The sequence below is a fragment of the Oncorhynchus nerka genome, linkage group LG2 (genome assembly GCF_034236695.1).
Source record: "Oncorhynchus nerka isolate Pitt River linkage group LG2, Oner_Uvic_2.0, whole genome shotgun sequence".
Lineage (NCBI taxonomy): Eukaryota > Metazoa > Chordata > Actinopteri > Salmoniformes > Salmonidae > Oncorhynchus > Oncorhynchus nerka.
The window spans coordinates 88,421,944-88,434,182 of record NC_088397.1 but is presented as its reverse complement, the minus strand read 5'-3'; the positions used below and the strand labels follow the sequence as shown (position 1 = coordinate 88,434,182).

The 12,239-nt window shown below is 45.5% G+C and overlaps 1 protein-coding gene across 1 annotated transcript; it reads right to left on the bottom strand.

Annotated features, from left to right (window-relative positions):
- Positions 1-420: 420 nt before the first annotated feature.
- On the bottom strand, positions 421-1,512 carry LOC115125571 (leucine-rich repeat-containing protein 3-like). The gene is made up of 2 exons (XM_029655086.2): positions 1,166-1,512; positions 421-991 (listed from the first exon to the last, which is right to left on the bottom strand). The coding sequence occupies exons 1-2, from the start codon at positions 1,510-1,512 to the stop codon at positions 421-423; spliced, it is 918 nt and encodes a 305-aa protein (XP_029510946.2).
- Between the last annotated feature and the right edge of the window lie 10,727 nt (positions 1,513-12,239).

Below are 12,239 nucleotides of genomic sequence, written 5' to 3'. Positions count from 1 at the left end.
CAGTATCTTAGGACTTCTCTTGGGCCTTCTCTTAGGCCTTATCTTGGGCCTTCTCTTAGGCCTTCTCTTAGGCAGTCTCTTAGGCAGTCTCTTGGCCCTTCTGTTGGCCCTTCTGTTGGGCCTTCTCTTGGGCCTTCTCTTGGGTCTTCTCTTGGGCAGTCTCTTAGGTCTTCTCTTAGGCAGTCTGTTAGGCCTTCTCATAGGCCTTATGTTGAGCTTTCTCTTAGCCATTCTCTTAGGGCTTCTCTTAGGCCTCCTGTTGGGCCTTCTCTTAGGTCTTCTCTTAGGTCTTCTCTTAGGCCTCATCTTGGGCCTTCTCTTAGGCCTTCTCTTGGGTCTTCTCTTGGTCTGGTTGTTTTTGTTAAAAATAATGTATTCTCAATAACTTACCTTGTTAAATGAGGGCAATAAATAAATAGTTCAGAGACCAGTGCTTATCGTGTCTGTCTCCGTGAGTGTTTTCCTCGGACTGGGCAAACTCTTCAGATACTCCAGATGTCTTCTGGTCTCAGCCTGGTTCTGTCTCACGTAGTAGACCACATAAACAATGACCATGAAGAACCACACGAACATGGTCACCAGCATGGCTACATCCGTTGTCTTCCTCTGGAGACTACAGAAGTTTACCCCAGAGTTAAGCAGCTTAACCAGGGGTTGACCGGAGTGCTCTGCTGCCCCTCCTGGATCCTCCCAGCGACTCCCCTCCCCGGAGCTCCTCACAGAGCTCTCGCACATGATCCCGTTGACAGTCTCCGGCTCTAGATTTAACGTCTCCATCAGCTCCTGCAGGGTACAGTCGCAGTGCCACGGGTTGTTGTAGAGGCGCGTCTTGGCCCGCGTGGAACCAAACTCGTCCCGGCTGGCCTGGCGTAACAGGTTGTGGGAGAGGTCCAGGAGACGGAGCTCTGAGCTCAGGTGTCGCAGGGCCCCGGAGGAGAGGGTGTTGATGTGGTTGTGGGAGAGATACAGCTCCCTCAGGTGGGTCAGCTCCCTGAAGGTAAATAACAAGAGGAAGTGTTAGAAACATCATAATTACCCAGAACTAAAGACAAACTGGGAGCCAGATTTGAATTGTAATGAATTAATGAATGAATTAATAAAAGACAATAACATCATGCAGGGTGAATAAAAAATCATATTAAAACACAACTGTTATCTTCCTTGCCTGAAGGCTCCCTCAGGGAGCGAGCGGATGTAGTTTCTCTCCAGGTGTAGTATGACGGTGTCCAGAGGAAGGCCCTGGGGGAACTCATGGAGCCCAGCGTCCGTACACAGCACCATGCTGCTCTCCCACACACAGTGGCAGCTGTCAGGGCACTGGGGGAACACCGGGGGGAGAAGGAGAAGGAGCAGTAAAGGCAGGGTGAACAGCCAGCTTCCAAACTCTCTCTGCAGGCCTCGACCCAGGCTCGGTCCCAGCCTTTTCCCCAGGCTCGGCTCCAGCCATCTCTCTCTCCACTCCCCTGTCCCCATCCATTTCCCCTGTGAACCCTCTCTCCTAGTAATCTCCATCCCTCTCCCCGGTGCACCACCATGACATCCAGTCCTTCCGCTGGGGCACCATAGCCCCAGACCCACCCCAGATCCAGAGGGAGACGACAGGGCCAGCTGAGCCTGATGGAACAGAATAGAAAACGGGATGAGAACAGACTATAGAATACATCCACGTGTGGAGAAGGGAAACAACACAGGACACAGCCACAGTGAGTGGAACACACAGAAAGAACCTCCACGGGAAAACGACTCACAGTACATGGACACCCACATCCACGTGTGGTGAAGGGAAACAACACAGGACACAGCCACAGTGAGTGGAACACACAGAAAGAACCTCCACGGGAAAACGACTCACAGCACATGGACACCCACATCCACGTGTGGTGAAGGGAAACAACACAGGACACAGCCACAGTGAGTGGAACACACAGAAAGAACCTCCACGGGAAAACGACTCACAGTACATGGACACCCACATCCACGTGTGGTGAAGGGAAACAACACAGGACACAGCCACAGTGAGTGGAACACACAGAAAGAACCTCCGCGGGAAAACGACTCACAGTACATGGACACCCACATCCACGTGTGGTGAAGGGAAACAACACAGGACACAGCCACAGTGAGTGGAACACACAGAAAGAACCTCCACGGGAAAACGACTCACAGTACATGGACACCCACATCCACGTGTGGTGAAGGGAAACAACACAGGACACAGCCACAGTGAGTGGAACACACAGAAAGAACCTCCACGGGAAAACGACTCACAGTACATGGACACCCACATCCACGTGTGGAGAAGGGAAATTACACTGAAAGACCATCCACGGGAAAAAACAGGAGCTAGATATCAATGTCCTGTAAATACTCCCCAGGGAAATAACAATTGGCTTTGTTATGGCAATGATTCAACCCTCAGGTTATTAAGACCTTAGGTTCATGAAGACCCAAGGGTCTAACAGGCTATATGGTTATAACGTATCGACCCTTAGGTCAGTAAGACCTTAGGACTTAGAACATAACAACTTAAAGCTGGATTCCAAAATGGTGAAACAGCCACATCTGCGATATTAGAACAACAAAAGAAGTTACTGCAAACAATGAACACTGTTTTATAGAAGAGCACAATATGTACAGTATTTTTTTTACCATGCTGCACGATGCTCTTCAGTTCTGCAACAAAAACAATAACAACGGTGGTATGGCGTTCAGTGGCACTGTTTCCCACTACTGCAGATTCCAGAAAGAAAGACAGAAAGTAAGAAAGAGAGAGAGAGAGAGAGAGAGAGAGAGAGAGAGAGAGAGAGAGAGAGAGAGAAGAGAGAGAGAGGCGATTAAGGTTCAGGAAAATAACAGGGAGGAATAAAAATGAAAGCGAAAAAACTGATTAAGCCCGCTCGTCTGAAAAATCCTCCTGGTCACAAACAGTCACTACTAGGTACCAAAGGCACATAGAGAGTGTGAAGGAGGACAGGACATTACTGGATGTGCCTCATTGTTATGAAGGAGAAATTATTCAATAACTAGCCACCTATTATACACTAGCACAAATCATGCCTCCTTTTACCAAGTTCCATGTGATTCGGTGAGCGAGTTTATTAGCAAGTGCATCGGCAATGTCGTACCCACAGCAACTATTAAAAATGTCCCAAACCAGAAACCGTGGATTGATGGCAGCATTCGCAAGAAACTGAAAGCACGAACCACTGCTTTTAACCAGGGCAATGTGACCGGAAACATAACCGAAAACAAACAGTGTAGATATTCCCTCCGCAAGACAATCAAACAAGCTAAGCGTCAGTATAGAGACAAAGTAGAGTCGCAATTCAACGGCTCAGACACAAGAGGTATGTGGCAGGGTCTACAGTCAATCACGGATTACAAAAAGAAAACCAGCCCCGTCGCGGACCAGGATGTCGTGCTCCCAGACAGACTAAACAACTTCTTTGCTCGCTTTGAGGACAATACAGTGCCACTGACACTGCCCGCTACCAAAACCTGTGGACTCTCCTTCACTGCAGCCGAAGTGAGTAAAACGTTTAAACGTGTTAACCCTTGCAAGGCTGCAAGCCCAGACGGCATCCCCAGCCGCGTACTCAGAGCATGCGCAGACCAGCTGGCTGGTGTGTTTACGGACATATTCAATCAATCCTTATCCCAGTCTGCTGTTCCCACATGCTTCAAGAGGGCCATCATTATTCCTGTTCCCAAGAAAACTAAGGTAACTGAGCTAAACGACTACCGACCCATAGCATTCACTTCCGTCATCATGAAGTGCTTTGAGAGACTAGTCAAGGACCATATCACCTCCACCCTACCTGACACCCTAGACCCACTACAATTTGCTTACCGCCCCAATAGGTCCACAGACACCGCAATCGCAACCACACTGAACACTGCCCTAACCCATCTGGACAAGAGGAATACCTATGTGAGAATGCTGTTCATCGACTACAGCTCAGCATTTAACATCATAATACCCTCCAAACTCGTCATCAAGCTTGAGACCCTGGGTCTCGACCCCGCCCTGTGCAACTGGGTAATGGACTTCTGATGGCCCGCCCCCAGGTGGTGAGGGTAGGTAACAACATCTCCACCCCGCTGATCCTCGACACTGGGGCCCCACAAGGGTGCGTTCTGAGCCCTCTCCTGTACTCCCTGTTCACCCACGACTGCGTGGCCATGCACACCTCCAACTCAATCATCAAGTTTGCAGACGACACTATAGTGGTAGGCTTGATTACCAACAACAACGAGATGGCCTACAGGGAGGAGGTGAGGGCCCTCGGAGTGTGGTGTCAGGAAAATAACCTCACACTCAACGTCAACAAAACAAAGGAGATGATCGTGGACTTCAGGAAACAGCAGAGGGAGCACCCCCCTATCCACATCGACGGGACAGTAGTGGAGAGGGTAGTAAGTTTTAAGTTCCTCGGCGTACACATCACGGACAAACGGAATTGGTCCACTCACACAGACAGCATCGTGAAGAAGGCGCAGCAGCGCCTCTTCAACCTCAGGAGGCTGAAGAAATTACGCTTGTCACTAAAAGCACTCACAAACTTTTACAGATGCACAATCGAGAGCATCCTGTCGGGCTATCACCGCCTGGTACGGCAACTGCTCCACCCACAACCGTAAGGCTCTCCAGAGGGTACTGAGGTCTGCACAATGCATCACCGGGGGCAAACTACCTGCCCTCCAGGACACCTACACCACGCGATGTCACAGGAAGGCCATAAAGATCATCAAGGACAACAACCACCCGAGCCACTGCCTGTTCACCCGTCAGTACAGGTGCATCAAAGCTGGGACAGAGAAACTGAAAAACAGCTTCTATCTCAAGGCCATCAGACTGTTCAACAGCCACCACTAACATTGAGTGGCCGCTGCCAACATACTGACTCAACTCCAGCCACTTTAATAATGGAAAATGTATGGAAAAATGTATCACTATCCACTTTAAACAATGCCACTTAATATAATGTTTACATACTCTACATTACTCATCTCGCATTAACATCTGCTAACCATGTGTATGTGACAAATACATTTGTTTTGATTTTATTTGATTTGATTTAATGTGTGTTATTTGAAAAGTTGTATAAAAAATACCTAATTTGATAAACCAGTAGGTTAATTACCCAGCCAATCAGATACAAGTAGAAGAGCCATTATCAACAATCTTTGTCACTTTCTTTATATTTTTTGGGGATCTAACACTTGACTGCCTATTGTATCACCCTGTCACAGGGCCTCCCAGTTAACACCACCTCATAAGATGAGGAAGTACACTACATGGCCAAAAGTATGTGGATTTGGCTATTCAGCCACACCTGTTTTTATTTAACTAAGCAAGTCAGTTAAGGACAAATTCTTATTTACAATGACAGCCTAGAAACATTGGGTTAACTGCCTTGTTCAGGGGCAGAACAACATCATTTTCACCTTGTCAGCTCGGGGATTTGGTCTAGCAACCTTCCGGTTACTGGACCAACGCTCTAACCACTAGGCTACCTGCCACCTCTACACTCTAACCACTAGGCTACCTGCCTCCCCATTGCTGACAGGTGTAGTATAAAATTGAGCACACAGCCATGTAATCTCCAAAAACAAACATTGGCAGTAGGATAGCCCGTACTGAAATGATCAGTGACTTTCAGCATTGCACCGTCAACAAGCATTGCACCGTTCCAACAAGTCAGTTCGTCAAATTTATGCCCAGCTAGAGTTGCCCTGGTCAACTGTAAGTGCTGTTATTTTGAAGTGGAAATGCCTAGGAGCAACAATGACTCAGCCGTGAAGTGGTAGGCCACACAAGCTCACAGAAAAGGACCGCCGAGTGCTGAAACTCGTAGAGCTTGGTTGCAACACTCACTACCAAGTTCCAAACTGCCTCTGTAAGCAACGTCAGCACAAAAACAGCTTCATGAAATGGCTATCCATTGCTAAACATCCAAGCCTAAGATCACGCTTCACCATCTGGCAGTCGGACAGACAAATCTGAGTTTGGTGGATGCCAGCAGAACGCTACCTGTCCCAATGCATAGTGCCAGCTGTAAATTTTGGTGGAGGAGGAATAATGGCCTAGGCATGATTTTCATGGTTCGAGCTAGGCCCCTTAGTTTCAGTGAAGGGAAATCTTAACGCTGCAGCATGCAATGACATTCTAGACGATTCTGTGCTTCCAACTTTGTGGAAACAGTTTTGGGAAGGCCCTTTCTTCTTTCAGCATGACAATGCCCCTGTGCACAAAGCGAGGTCCATACACAAATAGTTTGTCGAGATCAGTGTGGAAGAACTTGACTGGCCTGCACAGAGTCCTGGCCTAAACCCCATCAAACATCTTCGGGATGAATTGGAACGCCGACTGCGAGCCAGGCCTAATCGACAAACATCAGTGGCCGACCTCACTTATGCTCTTGTGAATGGAAATAAGTCCCTGGAGCAATGTTCCAACATCTAGTGGAAAGCCTTCCCAGAAGAGTGGAGGCTGTTATAGCATCAATGCAACATTCCCAGAAGAGTGGAGGCTGTTATAGCATCAATGTTCCAACATCTAGTGGAAAGCCTTCCCAGAAGAGTGGAGGCTGTTATAGCATCAATGTTCCAACATCTAGTGGAAAGCCTTCCCAGAAGAGTGGAGGCTGTTATAGCATCAATGTTCCAACATCTAGTGGAAAGCCTTCCCAGAAGAGTGGAGGCTGTTATAGCATCAATGTTCCAACATCTAGTGGAAAGCCTTCCCAGAAGAGTGGAGGCTGTTATAGCATCAATGTTCCAACATCTAGTGGAAAGCCTTCCCAGAAGAGTGGAGGCTGTTATAGCAGCAATGTTCCAACATCTAGTGGAAAGCCTTCCCAGAAGAGTGGAGGCTGTTATAGCAGCAATGTTCCAACATCTAGTGGAAAGCCTTCCCAGAAGAGTGGAGGCTGTTATAGCAGCAAAGGGGGAACCAACTCCATACTAATGCCCATGGTTTTGGAATTAGATGTTCGACGATCAGGTGTCCACGTACTTTTGGTCATGTAGTGTACATTCTTTATGAGGATTGTTTGCTGCAGTTGTTCGAGAGAGGTCCAGTTTGCAGCCAAACATGCAACATAGAGAAGACCAGCAAGGGCACCCTCAGCATTATGTAGACTTGCCCTCACAGTGAGCATTCCTGTAAATGGAACATGGTTGGTGACATTTTACCTAGTTAAAGGTCAAAACAGTTTTGAGTTTTGTCCCAATTCACCTTGATAACCTAACCTGGTGGAACCTGCCTGATCGCTGTGTTCACCATTCTATTTCTCATTACATATCATAATATCTGAAGTGGAATAGAAAGGTGTATGCAGTGATCAGGTTGTTTTCACCAGGCTAATCATAACTACCATTGATAATGTAATCAGTGCTCTGTGTGCGTGTTTGTGTGTGACGACCAGTATATTTGAGGAGGGTTCAGGAGCTGATCTACGCTGCTATGCCCATCAACGAGACACTGGCAAAGACCTTACCTCCAGACTCACCTCTTGCCTGCTCACCAACAGTTGTCGATGGGGAGATCAGAGTTAGGTAGGTTTAGTTTGACCTGTTCAAACTTCAACATAGTATATGTTTGTTTGTCAGATATCACCTATCCTAACTGCCATTGGTCTTAGAACATTGACTGTGTGTAACATGTATGGAGCCAGAACATGAAGACTTGCAAGATGATGGGATGAAGTCCAGACTGACAGACAGGCTTGATACTGATGTCTCTGAATGGACAGAGACCTGGCACTCTGACAGACAGGCTTGATACTGATGTCTCTGAATGGACAGAGACCTGGCACTCTGACAGACAGGCTTGATACTGACGTCTCTGAATGGAGAGAGACCTGGCACTCTGACAGACAGGCTTGATACTGATGTCTCTGAATGGAGAGAGACCTGGCACTCGGACAGACAGGCTTGATACTGATGTCTCTGAATGGAGACAGACCTGGCACTCTGACAGACAGGCTTGATACTGATGTCTCTGAATGGACAGAGACCTGGCACTCTGACAGACAGGCTTGATACTGATGTCTCTGAATGGAGAGAGACCTGGCACTCTGACAGACAGGCTTGATACTGACGTCTCTGAATGGAGAGAAACCTGGCACTCTGACAGACAGGCTTAATATGATGTCTCTGAATGGAGAGAGACCTGGCACTCTACATTAAAATATTACTCCACACAACTTTTACTTGTATTGTCTTTTTGGGTGGGAGGGAGAAACCCTGTGTATTCTGCACCAGGATCAGGGAACTTCTGTTGTATACGGGACACCACATAGGAAGGTATGACCACTCTGACATGTTTGATAAGGTAGCCCCATTTCCAGCAGACAAAATGCTGACAGGCTCAGTATCTGTATCGTCTGGGAAGGACTATCTATTATACTATTTCACTAAAAGTGAAAGGTGAACATTGTTCTATTAGCAGAACACTTCTTCTATGGTATTACGTAAAGGGTTGTTTATTTTAAATGGACCTGTTACTACATTTGAAAGTTATCAAAACACTTAGTTTAGAATTATCTACATAAATTCAGCAGTTACATTCTTCTCATATTGCACTGTAGGCTACTGACCTATTCAAGGCTTCCTCCAGCATCTCACCATACATCAAATCAAATCACATTTTATTGGTCAAGTGTGACGAATACAACAGGTGTCGACCTTACAGTGAAATGCTTACTTACGAGCCCCTAACCAACAGTGCAGTAACAAGTAATTAAAGAGCAGCAGTAAAAAATAACAAAATACAAATGAAGTCAGAAGTTTACATACACCTTAGCCAAATACATTTAAACTCAGTTTTTCACAATTCCTGACATTTAATCCTGGTAAAAATTCCCTATTTTTGGTCAGTTAGGATCACCACTTTATTTAAAAAATGTGAAATGTCAGAATAATAGTAGAGAGAATGATTTATTTCAGCTGTTATTTCTTTCATCACATTCCCAGTGGGTCAGAAGTTCACATACACTCAATTAGTATTTGGTAGCATTGCATTTAAATCGTTTAACTTGGGTCAAACGTTTTGGGTAGCCTTCCACAAGCTTCCCATAATAAGTTGGGTGAATTTTGTCCCATTCCTCCTGACAGAGCTGGTGTAACTGAGTCAGGTTTGTAGGCCTCCTTGCTCGCTTTTTAAGTTCTGCCCACAAATTTTCTATAGGATTGTGGTCAGGGTTTTGTGATGGCCACTCCAATACCTTAACTTTGTTTTCCTTAAACCATTTTGCCACAACTTTGGAAGTATGATTGGGGTCATTGTCCATTTGGAAGACCCATTTGCGACCAAGCTTTAACTTCCTGACTGGTGTCTTGAGATGTTGCTTCAATATATCCACATAATTTTCATCCCTCATGATGCAATCTATTTTGTGAAGTGCACCAGTCCCTCCTGCAGCAAAGCACCCCACAACATGATGCTGCCAACCCCGTGCTTCATGGTTGAGATGGTGTTCTTCGGCTTGCAAGCCCCCCCCCTTTCTCCTCCAAACATAACGATGGTCAATATGGCAAAACAGTTCTATTTTTGTTTCATCAGACCAGAGGACATTTCTCCAAAAAGTATGATCTTTGTGCCCATGTGCAGTTGCAAACTGTAGTGTGGCTTTTTTATGGTGGTTTTGGAGCAGTGGCTTCTTGCTTGCTGAGTGGCCTTTTAGGTTATGTTAATATAGGAGTCATTTTACTGTGGTCATAGATACTTTTGTACCTGTTTCCTCCAGCATCTTCACAAGGTTCTTTGCTGTTGTTCTGGGATTGATTTGCACTTTTCGCACCAAAGTACGTTTATTTCTAGGAGACAGAATGCGTCTCCTTCCTGAGCGCTATGACGGCTGCACCTTCAGGCGTTTTGAAATTGCTCTCAAGGATGAACCAGACTTGTGGAGGTCTTCAATTTGTTTCTGAGGTCTTGGCTGATTTCTTTTGATTTTCCCATGATGTTAAGCAAAGAGTCTCTGAGTTTGAAGGTCGGCCTTGAAATACATCCACAGGTACACATCCAATTGACTCAAATGACGTCAATTAGCCTATCAGAAGCTTCTAAAGCCATGACATCATTTTCTGAAATTTTCCAAGCTGTTTATAGGCAGAGTCAACTTCGTGCATGGAAACTTCTGACCCACTGGAATTGAGATACAGTGAATTATAAGTTAAATAATCTGTCTGTAAGCAATATTTGGAAAAATTACTTGTGTCATGCACAAAGTAGATGTCCTAACCGACTTGCAAAAACTATAATTTGTTAACAAGACATTTGTGGAGTGGTTGAAAAACGAGTTTTAATGACTCCAACAGGGGGGTGCCGGTACAGAGTCAATGTGCGGGGGCACCAGTTAGTTGAGGTAGTATGTACATGTAGGTAGAGTTCATTAAAGTGACTATGCATAGATGAAAACAGAGAGTGACAGTGGTGTGGAGAGGGCAGGAGGCAATGCAAATAGTCTGGGTAACCATTTCACTAGTTATTGAACTCAACCTGCAGGAGGATTGTTTGTTGTGATTGAGTCGGGGGAAACACCTGCGGGCAAGGTTCTGACAGATGGGTGTGTCTTGGTGGTTGCAGGGACACAACCACATCAAACCACACACTCAAGCTAACTCAAGTTTGGCTTCTGTTATGCCCGCCAGCAATCCTTGAGGATCCAGAATCCAACAGACATATCTCAAATATGTATTATTAACTTGTAGATTCCATTTGAAATCAACCAAACCCTAGGTCTATTCTAATTTCTGTTTGTAGTTGAATCCTGGGATGAATTTAAACAATAGCTGTCGATGACATCCAAAATGCTATATAAATAAAGTATGGTTACTTTTAATTTGATCTGTTGAACCTACCTACCCTGGAATGACTTATTTAGCAACAATGAATCTATTAAGTGGAGATTTCTCAACAATCATTCTCACACTAGCTCATAAGTTGTATTCAGGGACAAACAGCTAGGCTGGGCTTGGTTAAAACCCAGGATGGGTACCAGTAGGAGGTTGCTGCCCAGCCTATAGTTTTTTTCTTATCATGGATATTACATTGATGATCTGACGTTGTTTCAAAAGGTACAAATTCAACATATTTTATATAAGATTTTTATACAGATGATATACAGATGATATACAAGATGTTGAAAATTGGCTACTATGATGACATAATCCTGTGAATGAAATGTTATCTTCAAAATGGTACAAATGTATGACTTTTTTCAAATCCAATGTATTTTCCAAATAGATTCCATGTCGCAATACTTTGACACATTACATTGAAACAACATTGATTTAACCAGTTTGTGCCCAGTCAACCTCTCTCCCTCCCTCCCTCCCTCCCTCCCACACACATCTGACAAGCATGACATTTCAGTAATTTACTCTCATTTATCTATTATTCTATCAATCTCCCCACAGATCATCCTTAATCATGTTAGTGAGGATACATCTCAGTGTTTATAGTAGCCAGAGACATTAGGGTCTGCATCCCAAATGGCCCCCTATTCCCTATATAGTGTACTACTGTTGACTAGGGCTCTGGTTAGTACACTATACAGGAAATAGGGGGCCATTTGAGACTCAATCAGATGGATGTCTGAGTAACACTGCTGATTCACTATAACAGACCAACACATCAATCCTCCCTCACCGTGTCAATAAGAACACAGCTGGAAGAGACACAGAGCATGGGACTTCCAATTACAGCCGGTTGTGATACAGCCTGGAATCAAACCAGGGTCTGGAGTAACGCCTATAGCACTGAGATGCAGTGCCTTAGACCACTGTGCCACTCGGAAGCCCCATGACATGTGTTAGGTCGGTTTGGAGCTATCTATTGTCACAGCTGGAAGGGACACAGACAGACACAGCCTGGGCTGGGGACTGTGCTGGGGACTGAGCTGGGTTGGAGATAGCCTATGTTTCAAACCAACCACTGATGTGCATGGCCAAAGAGCTATTTTCATGTGTGTGGTAGAAGCATATACCAGAAAAGTACCTCATGCCTACGGTAAAATATGGTGGTGATTTTATGGGGCTACTCTGCTTCCACTCGTCCTGGGGCTCTTGGTAACGTCAAAGGCATCATAAACTTTACAAAGTACCAGGACATTTGATCCAAAAACCTTGTTGCCTCTGCCAGGAGGCTGACACCTGGCCACAAGTGGATCTTCCAGCAAGACAATAACAGAAAGCACAAATCAAAATCCACAACAACAAAAACAAAATGT

What these genes read in the sequence shown, in the direction of transcription:
- LOC115125571 (XM_029655086.2), bottom strand. Translation starts at nt 1,512, where the DNA reads ATGGAGATTACTAGGAGAGAGGGTTCACAGGGGAAATGGATGGGGACA. An exon ending in CTCCCTGAGGGAGCCTTCAG is followed by an intron (nt 992 to 1,165) that starts GCAAGGAAGATA and finishes ATTTACCTTCAG; the next exon opens with GGAGCTGACCCACCTGAGGG.